The 22292-nt window shown below is 31.8% G+C and overlaps 1 protein-coding gene across 1 annotated transcript; it reads left to right on the top strand.

The window, feature by feature from the left end:
• Positions 1-4323: 4323 nt before the first annotated feature.
• LOC105148611 (U6 snRNA-associated Sm-like protein LSm11) lies at positions 4324-22286 on the top strand. The gene is made up of 3 exons (XM_087416528.1): positions 4324-5133; positions 9489-9627; positions 21944-22286. Exons 1-3 carry the CDS (start codon positions 5068-5070, stop codon positions 22093-22095), a joined length of 357 nt encoding a protein of 118 aa, XP_087272654.1. The 5' UTR covers positions 4324-5067; the 3' UTR covers positions 22096-22286.
• Positions 22287-22292: the final 6 nt, after the last annotated feature.

Raw genomic sequence — 22292 nt, 5'->3', positions numbered from 1 at the left:
CTTCCATTATTCATTTGCATTTCTGAAGCTTTCAATTTTTCTTGAAGTCTTCTTGTTTCAAACGTATCTATAATCTAATATATCGCTCATTTATTGATCACTTAAAAAACAAAGTTTTCCAGAAAATAAATTTGAATGTTTTAAATCATTAAAATTTTGTTATTAATTTTAAAATGCAATTTTGATGTGATAATTGATTATAAATAAAGGAATAAAATTATGCCTTTTTAAACCCCTTTTAAAGTATATATATATTTTTCTTTTTTCTTCGTTTCTGTTCTTTTTTTTTCACAAACAGTCGAAAAACGATAATTTTTTAGTTACGTCATTATTGCGAGTAATATAGCGAATAAGCGATATATCTTTTCAAAGGACACCATTTCGTTGTTTCCTCCCAACAATCAGCTAGATACATTGATAATCTAACGAGCATGCCGATTATCGAACACCCTGTATATACGCTAGCCCGAGTATCATGCCGCCTTAAGGGGTTAACGAACGTGCAAGGCGAGGTACGGAACGACGGACACCTCCATGGTTCACCCTGCCCAGAGAAGGGACGATAAAGTCACCGTTTCGCGTTCCTCCCCTCGCGGCCGCGCGCGCGGTTGCGATCCTAACGGTTCCCTGCAACGCGGTTCACGCAAACGTGAACGCTCTGCACACTTGGGCTGCGCTATCTCCTGCATGCACGCGCGCACGAAGGAAGGAAGATCAGAACGAGAAGCGAAGAAACTCGCGAGAGGAAAAACGGCCGGAAGGTCGGAGGTGGACTTATTCCGCGGCGTGCGCCTTTTTCTCGATTCTCTCCTTCTCATATCCTTCCTCCTCGCTCCTCCCCTTCATTTTTTTTCCCATGACGAGCTTGATTTATCCATTAAATGAAATAAAGCGTTTTTCTCATTAGATTATTACCCTCTAAGCAAGAAACATTTCAAATGTTTTGGAACGTTTCTTGTTTAAAAATAATTTTTGAGAAGCTATGCTTTTCTTCTGCTGTTAGAAGATACTCTTGAGAAATGTTTTGTAGAACGTGAATTCAGTGTGTAGTGTAGTGATACATTACTTTTCGGTGCCATTCCTAGTATGGCATACTCGAGGTTTCTTTTATTTGGCTCTATGCTATAACTTTTTTATTAACAAAGATACATGTATTTGCTTGTTGTACTATTATATTTCTTGGTGTCTGACGTTTTGATTAAAAAAAAAGATTATGTTAATATATTATAATTTTAAATTTTACAAAAATTTCATCATTTTTATGTGATATATTTTTCACAATACCCAATGTGATAAGTACAAAATGATAAGGGACAAGGATAAGGGTAGGAATAAAGGACAAAACGATATAGAGTGGCATCAAAGTATTCGTTGCAGTATCCAGGGAGTCGATTGTGTATCTCGAAATGAAGTGAAAATTACAAAAGCGAGCAAATTTACTAGAATATTCACAATTTCATTGGTCAATATTTAGCAAATTTGTTCGCTTTTGTAATTTTCATCTCATTTCAAGATGCTCAATCGATTATCTGATTTAAGATTTTGTCTCAATATTTTGAAATATTCGCGTTTATACACTATTAGATATTAAAGAAGCAATGATAACCTCTCTTGAGTTAAAGAAATAACATTTTGTTATTTTAACTTCCATGTGTGTCAAATATAAATCTATCCATTCCTGCGATTAGTTCTAAAGTAACATACATATCAAAGTATGCACTTTAGTAAATAATAAACTAAACTTTTTTAAGTTAAATTTAATACATTTACATTTTCTTGAGTTAAGTTGTTTAAAGCTTATAGCACACAATGCATTTTTCCCGTCGGATCGCTTGCATTTAAATACATAAATTACTAAATAATTTTACGTTTTGTGTGATACAATTCTAATAGTCTAAAATGCAAACAATCCAGAAGGAAAAATGGCCAAAGTGTGCTGTAAGTTTAACTCCATTGTTTCAATTAAATTAATATATTGATAGGAACAGTGACGATCTATAAAAATTATTATAAATAATTCAAATCGAATATAATTGACATTACGAATTTAAGTGTGTGTGTGTGTGTTTGATTTTTTAAAAAAAGGCAATTTCCTATACTAACTGTTATATCTAAAAAAAAAAAATACGTACAATCTTCGCGTTTTAATTACGAGTGAGCGTACGAAACCAGGACGACCACACGCGGATCGTGTTGCCGCCGATCCTTTTCGTTCTCGATCGACGACGCCAGGCCGCCTCGGCGCAATAGTGGCAATAGTGGATCGCGCGATAGTGAAAGTGCACACCGAAAGGAACAAAGAAAGGTGGAAAAGAAGCGAAGCGAGCGGCCGCAAGCGAGCCCCTTTAGACGGATGAAAGTTATCGGAGAAAGCCAATTGGCACCGCAGCTCTCGCTCGACGCATCGCGCTCGAGCTGCTGGCGCTCCTGCTGCAGTGCTGCATCGCTCGCACTGCATCGCTCATATGCGAGCATCGGGCGCGCGCACACGGAGAAAATAGGTGCACTCGCACAGCCCCGCACCGCACAGCCTCGTGACTTTACGTAACTCCACAGCTCCGTGCTCCGTGTTCCTCTTTCCGCGCGCACCGTCCAGCAGGATCGGGTCTACCGTATCCCAAGTCTCTCCTGATCCGTAAATCGCAAAGCTAAAAAAAACCTTTATACTTACGAATAAAGAATGAGATTCGGAAACAGATATTTCCAAAGAAATTTTGAATCATTTTTTTTTCGCCCATACCATCGTATCCAAAGAAGTATGTTTTATTGGGAATAAAATACCCCCCCTTTTTTTTTACTCTCTCGATGTAATTGATGAAGTGGATTTTATTTCAAAGAAAGTTTTATTTGATATTGATCGAAGAATATGATGTTGAAAAATAAGCGATAATCTGTCTCGACATTTATGTGATATTAGCAAAAGCAAGGACTATACGTTAGAAAAAGAAATAGTGCCTTCAATAAAACTGGCATTTTTTAATAGTAACCAAATATTTTATTATATGATAAAAAATTTAGTTGCTCAATATTTTTTAATTTGTTAAATAATAAAAATATTTGTTTATATATTATATAAACAAATATAATTTGTTTAATTGATATAAATGAATATTTTTGTTAAAGTTATCGGAGAAACTGAGATATTTGGTTGCTGTTAAAAAATGCCTAAACTAAACAGTTTTATAGAAGACACAAAGTTTTTTTCTTAGTGTATGTCAATATCTAGTATTTAATATGAAAGGAATTTATATTATGCCATTCTCTTACTTAAAAAATGAGACAATTTAAAAAACGTGATTTTCGAGTCATTATCATATAAATGAGTTAGATAAATATTACCCTATCAATCATCAAAAGGGAACTAATTTAACTAATTTATAAAAAATCGTCACAATTCAAAAAGGATTTTTGAAGAAATTGTTAAAATTGTGTCAATTTAAAAGGATGATTTTTTAAAGATTGAAATGAAAATGAGAAAAATGGATATTTGATCAGGTTAAGAATTCTTTTTGTCGATATTATATGATTAGCCAATAATTCTATCAAGTTGAAAAATAGTTTTTCCTCTTTTCTAGGAAACTTAATTTTATTAGTTATATCGCACCTTTAAAATAAGGGATATATAATTTTTATACATTAGGGAATTTTTGCAATAACATTAATCCGAATACAGTGAAATCATGTTATCTTTTTCTTAATTAGTTGTTAAGAAGAAGATAACCTAACGTTCACCGTATCTGGAATAAACGATATTGCAAAAACTTTCTAATAAGAAATTAAAACAAGCGACTTCTTAATTTAACTTAATCAACTATGGCTTTCTGTTTACGACGCTAAATTACGTACTAAATGTCAAAGTTGTGTTTCTTGGGTTCTTTTGCGTTACACATTACGCTTTCATCGTAGATCCGATTGATTTACTTCAACGAGAAAAAAAAATTTATTGTGTATAAGGCATATACGAGAACGACGATGGAGGTTAATGAAGCTCTCTCGGTCGCGTAAGATCTCGTAGTCGGCGGGAAAAAAGGAGCAAAAGCTGCAGGAGGCTCGAACGACGCGCGCTCGATGTTATCGGCTTTTCGTTCTTCGCGCGTAAGGATGAACGATGATTTGTCGAGCGAGTCTGCGAGACACAAGAGAGTCGCATAAATTCTTATTAGCGCGGTGTTACGGCGGCTCATAAAAATCCATCGCCGCAATCTGCCGGTCTCGAGACTACTTCCGATACTCCGATACTCCGATACTTTTCAAGTGTATAGTAAACTAATATTATAGTATAACATAGTGTCTTGTTATGGTTATTATTTTTCTTATTGTTATTATTATGATTTCTTATTATTCATGATAGAAAAGTTAAAAGGCGACATATTTTATTTCATAGTATTTTTAACTTTTTTAATTATATTTTACTCTAGATAGTTTCTAGATATTGTCTAACGTATTTTTGTAGTATAGAAATTATTATAGCTTTCCATGAAGTTATTATCTGTTATTATCTGTTATTGAGGGAACGATTTTCCTTGATTATTAATACATATTCAATATCGAGCAATTAACAAGAATTGTATCGAAAGCAATATACTTCCTTTCTACTTTTATTTTACAAATGATAAAATCATTTGACGCAAATAATAAGTAATTAAATTCGACATCATGAAATGATTTCGAAATTCGATATTTCAATGACAATTTAAAGAAAACTCCCGTTTGGATCATAAATTATTTTCAACGAGCTTTATCTGTGATCATCAAGTTACATTCATGAATCAAATTTCATTAAATTGTACCATAGATCTTTCTGAACATTTTGTATTGTTTTTGTTTACAAAATTAGTATAATTTAAAATCTAAAGGAATTTTGAAGGTTTAAATTTCAAACTTTCATTTAATCTAAAAATAAATGTAAAATTTTTTTTAATCAACCATACGTAATTAAATTGATTTTAAGTAATACAGATATTTTCAGATTTTTATGATTTTGATGTTGATATTTAAAAGTAAAATTTACTATCTACAGAACCAGTGTCTAGAAGAAGACGTGAACAGAAGGATGTACTCTCGAAAATGCAAAAAATCCTCGGCCCGTTAGGAATGCTTCATGGATGCATGGAGAATAAAATCCGAGTTAGGGTAGGTCATCAATTAATTTTTCCCCTAATCATTGATATTTTATATATTTTATATATTTTGTAAAACTCTGAAGTGATTTTTTTTTCAATAAAAAGCGCGAATTTTCATTAAATAACATAAAGATGATTTTAAATTATATACATTTTTTCTAGAGATTTTACACAGATTAAAGAATAATTCTCTCGTTGTGCAAAAATTTCATCAAAATTGTATTTATTATATTCAAAGACTTAAATTACTCTCATTTCATCAATTTTCCGCTTATTTACGCTTCTAGTAAAAAGATGTATGTTTTCAAACACAAATTTTCAGAATAGATATTTTCTTCTATCGCAATTTCCCAGGGTGTAAAACACCCTTCCTAATCCTTTACATCCTAACCAAAGAAGCAATTCTAAAAAAGAGCACTTCGTCCCTTCTTTTCCGCAGTTCTTTCCCTTCCGTCATTTCTTTTCCATCCAATCCCTAACACCCCTAACACTGTACGTGTACGCATACATGGTTGACACACTTTCGCACTGGGTGACATATACGCGAAACCCTTAGCGAGGACGTATTCGAAGGGCGATGAGACTCACCCTTCGTCGAAGAAACACGATCGTGGAGGAAAGAAAAGCATTCGGGTCAACACTAGTAACCATGGTGATCCAACAGGGCGCTCTAGCTATCTCTGTTTACGTCCCTGACATGTCGTCGTCGTACGACAAATGATTCAACTGCACAAGACGAGAGTCGGAACAGGGTCGCACTGCCCTAAAATTTATTCCTTGAACTTTAAGTACATGCAATCGATTTTACCGGGAGAATACAATTTGGAGTACGACATCCTTCGGAAACTATTACTCATCATTGTATATAAAATCTTTTATGCTGAAAGACACAATTTTGGAACGTTAAAAAAAAAGTTTTTTAATTGCTATTTCATTTTCCTTGAAATTAATTGCTAGAGTCATAAATACAGTACTTGGTGCATGTGAAACAATAAAAATATGATTCTTATAAGATTAATATTTTACGAAGAGAGTATTTGTATGAAGACAATACTTTTACTGACAATACTATGATGTTGAGCAGTTCATTGTTTTTGACGTCCATTCGCAAAAGATTAATATATGTAATAAAGCATTCTTAATTTATTTCATTTTGAAATTGAAAGAGAAGATAAAAAAAGAACTAATAAAATACTAAAAGTATTGTAAAAATATTTTTTCAATAAAACCGTTTTTTAATTTATTTTCCATTAGAATGTTGATGTCAATTTGTGGAGGTGCTTATAACCAAAGCTGTAATTTTGAGAGCCAAACATTTTTCAAGAACCATCTTTAAATATAGATGACAATCTGAGAGATCTATCCCTGTCATCTGATAATTATAATATGTACAGAATCAACGTCCTCGAGACGTTGTACAATCAATCCGGTAGTGAACGCCCGTCCCCGTGGAAAGTTGTAAAATTGCGGCATGATGTGCACGCTGATAAATCATCATCATACTTATCTAATCGCATGCGATGATTTCTCGCAGCGTGGCGCGCTTAATGATCGCTGCCGCGCGCTAAGGACGACTAATAATAGAACAATGAGATGGAATAATGAAAAATAAAAATCAAATTGATTTAATTGGGCTTCCGCCGAACGGAAGTGGATATGTCTTCAACAAGAAGGATGAAGTTCCCGATTAGCCTCCTTCCGCAAGCTTAAATTAAATGCATTAACTTTCATCGTCGTCGCGTTTCTTAAGACTCGCGTTATCTTTCAAATCGTCCTCGACGGCAGATCCTAATCTCCTATGACCTTCGAACGCATCCGGAAAGAAGATTTTATCTTAGCGAATCAATCACTCGACCTTCGACCGTTCAAATTGCCGAGGAAAGCACGCGGTTTTTTTCTTCTTTATATCAAGTCATTCAAACTCATCGTCGCGAATATAAGTGCATTAAGAAAAAAATTGCGAGGGACGTTCGATTATGTTGATTGAATAATCGGATAGCTAACGTCTCTGAGATTTATTATCCATGTATTGTATATTGCTGATGTGAAGAAAAAATTAATTTACACATGTAACAGTTTGCGTGTATAACATAATGTAGAATTACCTTGTTTTGAAAAATAAATTAAAATGACAAAATCATTAAACTAAAGCGACCCTTCATCAAAATAAATATGTAGAACGCTCAAACTGATTGCTAGAATATCGAAACTTTTTGTAGCATTGCTCATCGTGATTGAGATTCCTACGTAATTATTTTGACGGACTAACAAAATAACTTTTCAGATCTGTATTAGCTAAATTTTTAGATAATTCAAAAAAATTGTTCTTTCCATGTAAACGATCTATATTATACAAAATAATTGTACAATAATATTCAGCGTTTAAGGGCCGTTTAAAGATGGCAAAATACGCAAGAGAATTCTCGCGTTTTGGACAAGGATTTTGGCAAAAATTCATGTAGAATCTAATCGATTCGATCAGATCGCAGCCTCGAGCATTTCCGAAATTTTCCGGTCTAATTGAATCCATATCTTGCCACCGAATCGTCCTCGATATCTCATTGCCGCGATCTCTCGATCAATGAAATCCTTGAATCCACGGTCAAGAAAATCCCGATACATCAAACGCGCAAAATTGTCGCTATTCCAAAACAACGATTAACTCTAATGACGCCATATTTCCATCACATCCGCAATTGATGATCAGATATAGTCGTTTAATCAAAGTGAAAACAGAAAAATAAGCTGTGTCGAATTAATTCACGATTATACGAACAAATGGGCAAAATGACTCCATTAGATCATCATTCGTGTAAAAACGAAAACACGCGGAAAGACTAAGATGCGCGCGAGTTCTGTCACCTTGAAACGGCGAAGACCGGACTCCTCGAGTGGCGGTCGATCTTGAGAACTCCTAGAATCGATTCTGGCTAATTCGCGAACATCACTGGCGACTCAATGACTCGCGATGACATACACATACACACAAGTCCGAGGCTCGCAATTAATTCTCATTGCGGCAAAACTGGCTGTGGCACGTATGTTTGTACTGTAGCACGAAAGGCATTGAAGGGGGCCTTGTTGCCTGCACTTCCGCGTATCAGGCCACTATCTTGTCTCTTGTGGCCGTATCTATGCGGCAAGCAACGCTTTTTCTCGCAGACCTTCCTCAACCAGGCACAATGTGTGTGTGTGTGTGTGTGTATGTGTGTGTGTTTTAATGAATTTTATCTTATTAAAATATTATGCTGAATATTATCACTCTCTCTACGTATTATAATATCTCCAAATACGATATGCAGCGATACCAAAATTCGAGTTTTGTGAGCTCCAATTTAGGCTGAAAAAAGATCGAAACTTGAATCTTTAGACAAAACATTGTGAAATAAAATAAAAAAAGGAAAAAAAGAGATTAGAATTCAAAATAAATAACGCTACTGGTCTACAATTGCGCTGATAATTATATATTGTATGATGACAGAAACAATTAAAATTGACACTAATTGTATTCATAATTATGATCGTAAGTGTCACTTTTAGTTGTTTCTAGACTACGTAATTCGTTAGCCGTACAAAAGTGTAATGAATGCGGAGCATATGCGATATGAAGAAAAAAAATTGACTGAATTGCATCGCATGGCAGTTTACACAATAGTCAAATACGAATTAGACACTCCTCGCGAGAAACTTCAATGATAAAAAAATCGAGTTAGCTTCTTTTATAGACATTTCACGTGACACATTATTTTAATCTAACTGATATAGATTTAATTCTTCATTACTCGTGTGGAGTGTTCAGGACATTCCTGCCTTACGTATACATTTACTAAATAAAATACTATTTATACACATTGTATTCACACGTTGGGTTTGCGCTTATAGCACCTGTAAGCATCATTTGTATTTATTTAATATTCAATAGACAACAAGAATGAACTGATGCTTACAGGTGAGCGTGAAAACGGAACGTATCTATTACACACAACATATTTAGCGCAAATTGTTTAACACAATTTTAAAAAATTTTTGCATTTACTTCGTCTAAAGGATATATATCAATTGAATATTATCAATCTTTATTTTTATAACAATGAAAATTGACATATGATATTGGAGTGTCAAAAACACGCAAATAATTACGTTAAAAAAATCCACACGTAATGTAGGATTAACAATGTACGCTTGAACTTTGTTACTTTATATTTTGGTGACGCGACTCAAACGATTCGTTGGTGATGATCGAAAGTGAAGAGGGAATGCCGATTGTCGTCTCTTTTCTCGACGAACACGAGGACTCGTCTTTACCTGGAATACGAGGACTCGTCGCGATCTAAAAGGAATAATCGAGCGTTCTTTGTGCCGAAGGTCTACACCAGGAACGCGTACGGCATAAGGGGACATGTGGAAGCATACGTGGCCGCCTTCGACAAGTTCTGGAACCTCGCGCTCGAGGACTGCTTCGAGGTCTGGTCCCGCAAAGTCAAGAAGAAAGCACCCGCTGTCGGTACGATTGTCTTATTACATATAATTCATCAAAGGCCACTATCGTAATATATATCTTTAATATATATCTTAATCTTTAATATACATATTAATATATATCTTTATTAAATCACGATTGTTTTTATTTTCTTTGATATATAAGAACCGCCGATAGTGCCAGATAGTGGTAGTTTGGATCCGCTTTTGGATCATTTCAATTTTTTTCTTTTTTTATATTAAATATACAATAGAATATAAAAAATGTTAATATAAAAGAAATAATTTTAAAAACATAAATAATATTTAATAACTCTTCATTAACCAAAAACAAAAATAGAAAATTGGTACCTTCGAGCTAACAGGATATCATCAGCGCGGGCGATGTGTATTCCAATGTTAAAAGATTTTTTATTAATATTAAAATCATTAAAGATAGTTTAACTAATTTCTTAGAAAGTAACTAAAATCATTTCCTTCATAACAATATTATTGTCTAAATACTGAAAATTGGTCGTTAATGAATTGAATTGATTGAATGCTATTTATTTATGAGATTAGTATTATATTATTACATATCTATAACTCTAGGCGCTTCAGCTGACAATTGAAAATTGATTTTTCTTTATCAAGATTTTGCAATTAAGTAAATGCAAATAGATAACGATATTTTCTCATTTGATTTTAAGCAGATTTTACTTTAATAATATTTTAACACCAACATTGATATTATAAGTTATAAGCGCATAATGAAATGTTAATTCCAGTTTCTGTTATTCGATATCATATTTAATTGTAACACAACTGTTACAAGATAAACTGCAATAATCTTGTAGTGTCTTATGCTAATCGCGTGGAATACCTTATATTTCATAAAGATTGTTGATTGAAAAAGAGTTATAAAGACTTGACTGAGAATGCTAAAACTGTATAAAGTCACAACCTGTTCCAGTTATTATATAAATCATTTAACTGCGCGTATAAGAGAATCAAGGATAAATTATAATTTTCAATTAGATTTTTAGACAAGAAGGACGGAGAAAAATCTTTTCGTATGTTTTAATCTGTTCGCGATACAGAACACATTAATATAATTTTCATGAATAATACGACAATAAATACTAAAATTTTCAAAATTTACATCGTATGATCTGAAAAGAATTTGTAGGCATAAAACTACGCAATTAATATTCATAACTGACTTCGGCAATTACAGATTCTTGACGCTGTAATAATAATTTTCGGTATATAAATATGTTGTAGATGGTATTGTATAACGCGCAAAAAATTATAAGTATCAGAGTCGATAGATGCGATGGAAAGGAGGTGATCGATCGATTCTCGTCTTCTTGTGAATTTTTGCATCTCACGGAAATACAATGCGCGATGATGATACGAGAATGAGAGAGAGAGAGAGAGAGAGAGAGAGAGAGAGAGAGAGAGAGAGAGAAAGAATCGAATTGGACAATAAAAAGCAAGTTTTATAACCTCTGACATTTCGAAATACAAATGATAAAGAAAAATACTATGATACAATTTTTTGGAAATTTTTTTATTACAAAAATATTCGGTTATAATACTAAAAATAACTCCTCTCGATTTAGAATTTTTTAAATCGCGCTATTCGCAGATTATTCAATATCTTAGTCTTTTTTTTACATCTTCTATAAATTTAAAAATATTATATATATATATATATATAATATATATATATATATATATATATATATATATATATATATAAAATCTTACAAATTTCTTTCAAAAATAAATATTCTCAAGTATTATTATTGACATTTTCATCACATAAATATTTTACATTTTCTTGAACATTTATCTGATATATTGAAAAGTTCTTTTGTTTTGTAATTAAATTTTTCAGTTTTTTTGTAAAGCAGAAACTGAAAAGTTTTTCCAAGTTAAAAAAATATGCATTAAAATTGATAATTTTTAATAATTATAGGGAATTACTATAATTAATAAAAATTGTAAATTGTATCTCTTACTGTTGTATATTTAATAAATAAGCGAGGAATTGGTCACTGAGATCATTTTTGAACAAGGGTTAGGTAATTCAGCGACAATTCAAATAAAATTTTGAGTAATTCAAATAATTTTTAGTAATTCTAAATAATCTTTAACGTTCTCAGGTAATCTTGGATAATCTAATGGGAAATCCTAAGTAATGTAAGGGCAACATCAAATAATCTGTAGGTAATTCTAGGTATTCTTAAAGTAGTCTCAGATAATCTGAGATAATCTAAGATAATCTTCGGTTTTTGAAGTTAGTGAACGTCATTGACGATTATTTTGTACCTTTTTACAATAATATATAATATTAATTAAATGTTTAAAATAAAATTTCTGTTTAAAAATTTACAAGTGTTGAGTGGCCACAAAAAGATGATATTCAAAAAATTGAGAATAAATATATATTTTATGGCCCTATATATTAATATGCAGGGTATTATGACACTCTTAATCCTTTAACTATTTCTCAATCTGATAGAAAACTGATTATAAAACAGTTAAAAAAAATTTAAAAAAGTTTTAATTATATCAGGACTTTAATAATATTTAAGTACATACACATAAAAGTTTTCAAATGTTTGTTTTATATATGTACCTTTTTATTTATACTTAACTTAATTAGTCGCAAAATTTTTAATTTAACATTAAGTTGTGATGTCATTTAACAAAGAGTCTGTGTTATTATTAAATTGTGTTATTTTAAAAAAGTGTTTTTTTTTTTTAATTTTTTATTTTACCTATTAATATTTATATTCAATTGGGTATTGGTATGTATTAAAAAATCTCAAATGTAACGAGTAGTCGAATTTGTTGCTATTTATACATATAATATATATTCTGTTTGCGAAATTTTTATATTTTTATGTTCCTGTATGCAATAAATATTTGTTTTGTAAAATTGCGTTTCTTTCTTAAGCAGAAAAGTTAAAATCGATATTCACGAAGATATTATCATAGTGGTCTATAAAGATATTCTAGAATGATATGAAGAAAATAATACTTTATGTACTCGTACAAGGTAATCTTAGCTGAGCAAAGTAAATTTGGGTAAAAAATTTTGGATAATTTCAGAAAATATGATGTAATTTTAGATACTCTAAGATCTTTAATATGACGTAGTATTTGATAATCTGGAATAATTTGAAGTAGTGTTAATCTTAAATAATCCGAGGTAATTTAAAGGTATCAATTCGTATCAATGATAATTTTTGTATATTATAACCGCTATAATGACCTCTCATAAATAAGTCATTGGTACTAATATAACATAGGAAGGTTTTAAGGCACGTAACATGTAATATTTAGTAATGATTTCTATTCTTGAGTTATGTATTATAAGTGTGTATATATCGATGGTATATTTTTATATTATAATATCGGAACTCAGTATGTACATATAGCCTGCGTGACGTGCCACGTAACTTAAAATTCATAAATTTGTCTCTTATTTTACCTTGCCATTCGCTTGACACTGTCCATCTGACACAGTCGATACAGAATGATGGAGACAATTTATCATCGAGTCAGGGCTGTAGTAATCGACGTTAGTCTCCAATTTAAAATCGTAACTTACTGATAATTTTTTTCGCTTGTATTATCTGCTTGGCCTTGTTATTAATGCACAATACATACGGTTTAAACGAATAGCATATGTTTAAGCAATCTTCGAAAATTCGTGATTTAATAACGTGATTTATTAACGACGGAAAAGCATCAAATATGAAATTTCCGCTCTATTTTCGGAACAGCAGAGTTACACTTTAAATGTAAGATTCCATTTTTCTTCGTGAAAAGAATGGTTTTATTAAAGTATTTAAAAAAGTAGTTAGATATGGATCTGAAAATAATTTTGTTGGATCATCAAAATAATTATGTGGGAATCTCAAGTGTAATGAGTAATGCTGTAAAAAGTTTTAACATTCTAGCAATCAGTTTAAATGTTAGTCAGTTACTTTAATGATCCAAACAAAATTCAAATCTACATCGATCTAAATTGTTAGATACTTGAGCAGCAAAAAACAATCTTTTTCGCGAACGCGAAGTCGCCTTTAGTCGTCGTTGTAGGAGAAGAGCATCTTCGTTATCGGGACAAAAGTGCGATCTACTTTTAATCCGCGGGATTTCCATTGTTCATTCGCCGCGCAAATCGATAGGGTTTAACGAACTTGCTTCAGGGGAGTACACGCGCGCGCGATCCGTTCGTCTTTATTTACACCGCGCGGCAAAAGGGCGGCAGCCGTGGAAGAGTAGAGAGGAAGGGTCGTCGTATTGCGCGCGCGAAAGGGGATAATACATCCCACTAAGGTCGCCGCTTTGCGGCAGGAGCAAGGACCGACCTTGACTACGTATAGTGGTCGCCGACGCGCGCGTTCGATACTCGTTCGAGAAGGAGAGGAGGTTCGCGCGGGGCTCCCTTCGCATGCGCGCGCTTCCTCGCTCGTTTCTTCTCTGCCTCTTTACCCTTTTCGCCGCTTCTCCTCCTTCTACGCGGATCTTCTTCCCCGCCACTACTCTTCCTCGTCGCGATCTTCTCCTCCCCCGCCTGTCATTCCACGTGAGACGCTTCTCCCCAAATGCTCTGTATTCTCCTTCCTTCCCTCCCCCTCCTCCGCCCCGTCGTGGCAACGATTTTCCTCTCACGCGTTCACCCTCGTCCTTCCTTTTCTCCTTCGCCACGTGCCCTCCAACCTTTGCTTCTCACGTTTTCATTCATCCGCACCGATCGTGTCAAACATGCGAGCTAAGTGGCGAAACACGTGTTTCAACTTGGAAATCTTACGGTTCGTTCATATACTTCATAGTGCAAGTTATTTTTAAATAACAAAGGGTACGATCAAGGGTACCTGATGCTACAAATACTTTAAAGCATTGATTGGTCAATCCAATCTTTGATTGGTCAATTAATAAAATTCTTTTCTTTTGATTGGTTAATCAAATGCTTCAAGGTATTCGTAGTGAGACCACATCCTCAGTAAAACAGGAATCGAAAGAAATATACACAAAATAATTTTACTAAATTTTCAAATTTATATCTACCTAAATTAAAAAAATTTAAATATAGAGAGAGAGAGAGAGAGAGAGAGAGAGAGAGAGAGAGAGATGCAGCTCTGAAAATATTGTAATTTGATTCTACCAACATAATTATGTAGGAAATTCAAGCTTAATGAGCAATCTTGCAAAAAGTTTTGACATTCTAGCAATCAACTGGAGCGTTCTACATAATTATTTTTATAGTTCAACAAAATTATTTTCAGATTTATAATGAAAAAAATTAATTCTAGTAGTTCTTAAATCAACAAAAAGGTCTAACAAGAATGGTATTTTTATGAGACTAAACAGAATTTGTTGTATTCTGACAAACAAAATGTCATTTCTATTAGGCCTTTTTTTGTTTAATCAAAATTTTTCTCAGTGTAGCTAAATTTTTAGATACTTCACAAAACCGTTTTTTTTCCGCACAATAATTGGTATATCATGGAACGAATGTTTTATTACAATAGTTACAAATTTTTCAATTCATAATTGATTTTTTCTTTTACGAAATAGGAAGGAAGTTTTTAATTTTAAACATCTCGGTAAAACCAACAAAAAATCTACTTGAGAGAAAAATTAATTTTATTATCTATTAATACTTGAAATTATACTTATTAAGAAAATCATATTCTTGTCATAAGAAATAAAGGATTATATTTAGAATTCGAAGAAATCCCGATTAAGTGACATCCGCTATATATTGATTTTTTTCTCCAATTTTCCTCAGAAGCGCGATCTATTTCCCGGAAAGTTTAGATAGAAGATCCTTTTATAGTCGATAATTCTGGATCTGAATTACATTTTATCGCACACATTTTATCGCGAGTTCTTTCGGCGAACTTATATTTTATCGTATTATAACTTTAATTTCCTATCTGTTCTTATCAAGACCGTCTGTAATCTCGTGATTTCTACTAGACAAAGCGTCTACCTACACGTGTATTATAGATATATTTCATTGACACGTCAATTCCATTTTACATCTCGACATTCATGAAAAATCTTTACGACTTGATCAGTTGATCGTTACACAAAGAAAATACATTTGGAATTGCAGTTTGACAAAAATTCTTTAGACAGATTTGATTTGAATGCGCGATTATTGATTTTGCTTATATAATCGTACATGAACAATTCACAATAAGTATAACTAAAGAAAATGATCAGTAAAATGATTGGTAATTGTTTTTACAATATTGAAACAAGATTGATAAATAGAATTAATTTATCTACGGGAATATTACATGATGCATATATATGTATGGTATAATATATGTATTTATTATTTTGAAAAATGTAATGCTTTTTTAAATAAAAAAAAACACGCACATAACTTATTGTAAATGAAACAGACTATATTACACTATTAGAAACAATGACAATTTAATCCCTCGAGTTGAATAATATTTTGTAGTAATTTTTAACTTCCACGTATGTCAAAATGTAAATCAATACATCTGATTCGACTCCCGACCGAGGTAAAATTTTTCGCAGTAAATAAATTTATTTACAGATTTTTATCATATTAAGATCTCTCTGATAGATGCCTATTGAGCATCAAAAAATTTAATTATAACATTATTTCGATAGTTTAACTGCGTTCCGAGTTCGAAAAAATTTCGGCGCGTAGTTTAAATGACTACAATGTGGTATATATATATGTATATTAATTCTACACTTTAAATTAATTAAGGATTAAAAAGATTAAACTGTTATGATCAGAATTCCTATTTCCTATTTGATGAGTTTTAAATCAATATATTTCTGTAGTTATTTTTAAAATAAACAACATTCACACACACATATGCACATAATAAATAATAAATTACATTTAAGTCTACATTTGAGTTACTTGAGTTTTATATTATTTAATTTCATTGTTTTAATTAAATTAATGACATATTGAGTAGGAATAGTGACGGTAACAATTTACCCTAACCTTCCATTTTCGATTCGAAAAAATTTACAGATCGAAAACCAGTACATATATCAATTCAAACAAAATGTGTTATAATCTAATGTATAAAAAAATATACAAAAAGATAATCACATACTTCTATAACTTATACAATAACACAAGACTTATACAATATAATATTTACTTTTAATAGTGAAAATAAAAAAAACATACATAACGTCTTCTAGAGTTCAAATATATATTATTGGCGTTCAAATATGGCGGCTAAACTAAGTGAAGTTGTAGAGTATCGTAATAATCACATATGAAAATTTATGAAAATGCTGCCACCTGTGGCAATAAAAAAAACTTACCCCGTGTAACAACTAGCCCCGGTCTCCCCTACTGGAGTTCTGATTAGATTCCCACTTCCTTTTGACGAGACGAAGAATTCCCTATAGTTTATAACAAGAGTTCCATTTAATAATCATTTTTTAATAATTTTTCAAAAATGAGATGTTAATTTCTTATCGAAATTCAAGATCGAGTAGTTCTGAGAGGCTTAATAGCTTTATTTTATAAATATCTGGAGTGCCTCATGCATAAAACCTATTCTACATTAGATTGCTTTCAAAATGCAAGCTTCAGATTGGCTGTTGCAACAAACTTGCGATCGGCTTGCGTCTAATGTAGAATGGGCTTAAGAAACAAATCCGATGAAAAAAGAAAAAACCCAGTGCCTCACCAAAGCCCAAAATTATTATTACAAATATTTGCATAATTTGGATAAAATATTAAAACTACAAGTATATCTTAATGAAATAGCATGGAATATACAATAGTAAATCAAGAACTGCTTCTTCATCAAACGAAAACAAGATGAGATTATGTTTACTTTTCGAGATTAAATTTATATGCAAGTTTATGCACGTGAATATCTTTCCAGTTGACCTATTTGTGGTTGACTTTTTTGTGATCATTAAAATCGTAATTTTTTAAAATATTATAATCTCGTTTTTGAGAAAAATCTATGGTAAAATTTTTGTGCAGTTAGTCAAAGAAGCTCTGCAAGCCTTATCTATCACTAAATTATACGTGAGAAGTTACATTTTCAATATTTTTTTTCTTTTATTTCATCGTTAACCTACCGTAGAATTTTGCACATGTCAATTTCAACTTCATTATATAAAAAAATTAAACATTTCTATGGTTACTCAATTTACTAAAGAACTTCAAATAAATAATAATAAATTATTTATTAAAACCATATATGTGAACACACAACAAATAAGAGTCAATGCCTATTATCGAAGCTAATATCGAAGCTAAATCTTAGATCCTTTTTTTTTTAAATAATTTCTATGTGAATTTATATATTAATGTAGTCATTTGAAGCGCGCTGAAATAATAATTTCGGACTTAGAAACGCAATTATACTACTATAGTAATATCACAAATTAAATTGATAAACAATTTAATAATTTGATGCCAATCTGGCATCCTATTACAAAGATATTAATGTACGGGAGTCGAACCCGGATCTCTTATATTCCGTACAAGCGTCCTAAGCATTTAGACTACTGAAGCTTTATTTTAAATAACATTACAACAATACGATCAAAATTATTTTCTTATAAAATACAAGGTTTCATATATTTTGTTAATTTAGGTTTAGAAGGAAATTCTGTGCGGTTTGTTTGAATTGTAAGTATATAAGGAAATAAATAAATCTCTTAAGAGGTTAATGTAGTTCCGTAAGCACAGTGTTGCGAAATAACGAGAAGAAACTCGTGTTAGGACTAATAACTCTCTCCCTCTCGTTGTCGTTTATAGCGTGTAAAAAGCAATGCCCTGGGTGGCTCTCTCTCTCTTTCTCTCTCTCTCTCTCTCTCTCTCTCTCTCTCTCTCTCTCCCCCCTCTCCTTATTCAATGATTGTCTTATATTGGGATGTAAGTGCGAAAAAAAGTGAGAATAGAACGATTGTGTTGTAGGAATTATAAGAAGATGGATATGGAAAAATTTATGAAAATGAATTAATTGTAGTGTAAATGTTGTCAAAGGTAATAATGTTAATAATCTATGTTAATAATCTCGAATTTAACTATAAATGCGATTGTAAAGTGTCTTGATGAGGTTGCGCCTAGAAAGAAAATTACACTGCGAAATAAGTGGCGAGGTAAACAATGGTTTTCCGAGGTAATCCGAGGTTAAATGATAAATCTAAGAGATGAAACCTATAAACTAGCTCGAATAAGCAAGAATAATGATGATTGAGAACTGTTTGATTAACTGAGAAACAAAGTGATGAATGTAGAAAGGCCAAGAGGAATTATTTAGAATCTAGATTAGATAAAAATAAAAAAAATCCTAGACAAAATGTAGAGATCGCTTGGAGCTGCTGAAGAGTAGTATGAGTAGAGATAATACAGGGAGATTCAGTGTGTATTTTGTAGATAGCATATCAGGGGCTTTAGAAAGTGATGATATATTGGAATTAATAATAGATAAATATACTGAAAGTAAATTTGAAGTTTTTAGTACAATTAATGTAAGCGAATTAAATCGAATAGTTAATAAATTAGGAAACAAAAGTGGTACAGAGGAAGGAATAATTGTTGAGATAATGAAAAGGATGGTAACGGTAGCAGGTATAAAATTATGCGAAGTATTGAATAAATCTTTAAAGGAATATTCTCAAATGAGCGAAAAGAAGCTATTGTAATTCCTATATCAAAAATACGAAGAACAAAAAAAATAGGAGAATTTCGACCTATAAATAAGTTATCGATTTAAAAAGGTACTAGAAATAACAGTTCACAGTCAATTAGTTGACTATTTGGAGGATAATAAATTATTAGAAGAGTGCCAATTAGAGTTTAGAGTGAGACACTCATGAGAGTGCCCTTCAATGCGTTATATCGAGTTGGAAAAGAAGTATAGGTGAAAGAAAGATGATAGTTGTATTTTTAGATTTAAAAAGGGCATTTGAATTAGTAGACAGAGATATTTTGTTAAAGAAAATGGAAAGTTATGGGATTACAGGGTAGTACTTAGTTAGTTTAAAAGTTATTTAGAAAACAGAACTCAGAGAGTTAAATTTAATGGAAGTTTGTCAGGATCTATTGCTGTGAAGTTGAGAGTTTCACAGGGATCAGTATTAGGACAGTTATTATTTTTAATCTATATAAATGACTTGACAAGAGTTGTTTGTGGCAATTGTGAAATTAGATTATTCGCAGATGATGCACTAATATATACAATAGGCCATATGAGCCAAGAAATAAATGATAATCTTAATATACAGATGCAAAAAATTGAGGAATGGTTGAAAAATAATAGACTGAAATTAAATGTGAATAAAACCAAAGTTATGCTAATTAGAGGTATTAGGAAAAAAGTATCGGAAAGCAATATAAAAGTAAAACTAGAAAATATAGCATTAGAAGTGGTTAGTGAAATTAAATACTTAGGTGTCATTATAGATAGAAATTTAAATTTTACAGCACATATTAACTATCTGGGGAAAAAGATAGGATCGAAATTGGAGGCATTTCGTCGAATTAGTATGAATTTGACACCATACATGAGGTGTGATGTATACAAAGCGTAATTACTCCGTTGTTTGAATATTGTTCGTCTATATTACTGAGTTTAAATTTAATTATAATGTGCAGTATTTACAGAAATTACAAAATAAGGAAATGAGAATTATATTACGGTGCAATTACAGAAGAGAATTGAAGACATGCTTGAGACATTGCAATTTATATCAATTAAGGAAAGAATTAAATACAATGTTTGTATTTTGATACATAAAATGGTAAATGGAGATTGTCCGGGTATTTAAAAAATAAAATAGAGCAAATAAGAAGGGAAGAAGGACACAAGATCAGAGGGAAATATATATATTAAAAGATGTAAAATTAAAGAGGAACAGAGAATGTTGTTATGTGATGGATTTAAAATGTACAACAATTTACCTAATGAAATAAGAACGGAAAAAAGATCAAAAATTTTAAGACAGCGCTAGTATCATATATGAGGAGTGGAGAGGGATAGTGCAATGTAGATGTACGGGATGTTTAAGTTTGGCGGTTTGAATATTAATAAATAGGCATTATATTAGATTGTATCACACATTGTAGCTATTGAAGCTAATAAAGATCAATCGATCAATCAATCAATCAATCAATCAATCAATCTTTCTCTCTCTCTCTCTCTCTCTCTCTCTCTCTCTCTCTCTCTCTCTCTCTCACGGCGCACCGAGTTCAGGGTTAGTTGACCTACTGGCGTACTTTGGTACGTCAGTATCGCGAGGGGTCGCGAGGGGTCATTGATACGAGGCTAAGAAGGGAGGGTGAAAGGACCGGCAACCTTGGAAAACAACCTAAAAGTGAGCAGGATCGATGAATATCCCTCGTACACGTGTCCTTTTGGTTCCTCGTGCCTGCCATCCTTCTTTTGACCCTCTTAGCCTTTCTATTTCCTCTAACTCCCTTATCCCGGTCCTCACGCGCTTTTATGGACACGTGCTGGTATATAAACAATCTTCCTAGGTTTTCTTAGTGATCTCATCAAGCATTTTCTTTTTGAAGTTTATTTGCGATAAATTCCCGATAATTTCTGCTTAAGGTTCATATTAAAAAATTTGCTATTTTTTTATTCTGATCATCATAATACATCTATGGATTCATAATAGCATTATTATAGAGTTTCTAATTGTAGAAAGTTTATTTATATACTTAAGAAATTTGTAATTAAGAATATTAAGTTATTTAAAATTTCATAACTTATTTTTAAAATTTTAATATATATATATATATATAAATATGTATAAAATGATATTTCTGAAAAGTATAATATTAAAATTTTTGAACTGTTAAAAAAATTGCTTTTTGCAAAACACAAAGTACAAACTTACAAGATTTTTAAGGATACATACATGTATAATATTGAAATAGAATAATAAAATTTTTTATCTCATATAATAATTAACGCTCAAAATTTGATAGATTTAAATATAACTGATTAATTTATGTGCCACATAAACTGATAATACATTTTGATGCACATCTATATAAGTCGTACAAGAATATTGTTATCATTTAAAAATAAAATCGCGCAAAAATGCATTCAACTTCCCTCTTCAGAATCTATTTTCGTTTTTCTTATCTAGTATCTCGTTGTAGATATGTTTCCCACTTTAATTGAACAAAGAACGACGGCTACATCGTCAATTATGACGGACGAGAAAAATCATTCATATTTATATATTCAATCATATATTAAAATTCCAAAGTAATCGTACCGTTAACTGAGAGAAGGAAATTAATATCAGGCAAGATATCGCAAAAAATCGACGTTGCATCTTTGATTCAGGTCCTGATGCAGTCAGGGTAGAACCAGCAGAAAAAGACGTCCCTAAGGTGATAGTGAAGAAGATTGAGGGAAAGATGGAGACCTTGGAAAGACACGTGCCGCAGATGCTACTGAGGGGAGAACAAGTTGCTATAATTGTCAAAATCAATTGACTATGTATTATCGTCTTAAAGACCGTCTCACAAATACCGTGCTACTTGCATTCAATAATATAGTCAATCATGTACGTTTCCTGTTACTCGTTATTTATTCACTCTGTACGATAAAATTTTATATATAATGTATAAATATCTTGTAATGTGTGGTTATAAATACTTTAGAATATCTATATTCACGAAAAGAACTTTTG

Source organism: Acromyrmex echinatior, unplaced genomic scaffold (assembly GCF_024713525.1).
Source record: "Acromyrmex echinatior isolate Ae372 unplaced genomic scaffold, ASM2471352v2 Scaffold28, whole genome shotgun sequence".
NCBI lineage: Eukaryota > Metazoa > Arthropoda > Insecta > Hymenoptera > Formicidae > Acromyrmex > Acromyrmex echinatior.
Note: the sequence above shows the minus strand (reverse complement) of the source record. Positions and strands in the feature narration are given on the sequence as shown.

Excerpts from the sequence above, each read along its gene's own strand:
- LOC105148611 (XM_087416528.1), top strand. The coding sequence starts at position 5,068 with ATGCAAAAAATCCTCGGCCCGTTAGGAATGCTTCATGGATGCATGGAG. Across the intron at positions 5,134-9,488 it reads AGAATAAAATCCGAGTTAGG|GTCTACACCAGGAACGCGTA; the intron begins GTAGGTCATCAA and ends TTTGTGCCGAAG. Across the intron at positions 9,628-21,943 it reads GAAGAAAGCACCCGCTGTCG|GTCCTGATGCAGTCAGGGTA; the intron begins GTACGATTGTCT and ends TCTTTGATTCAG.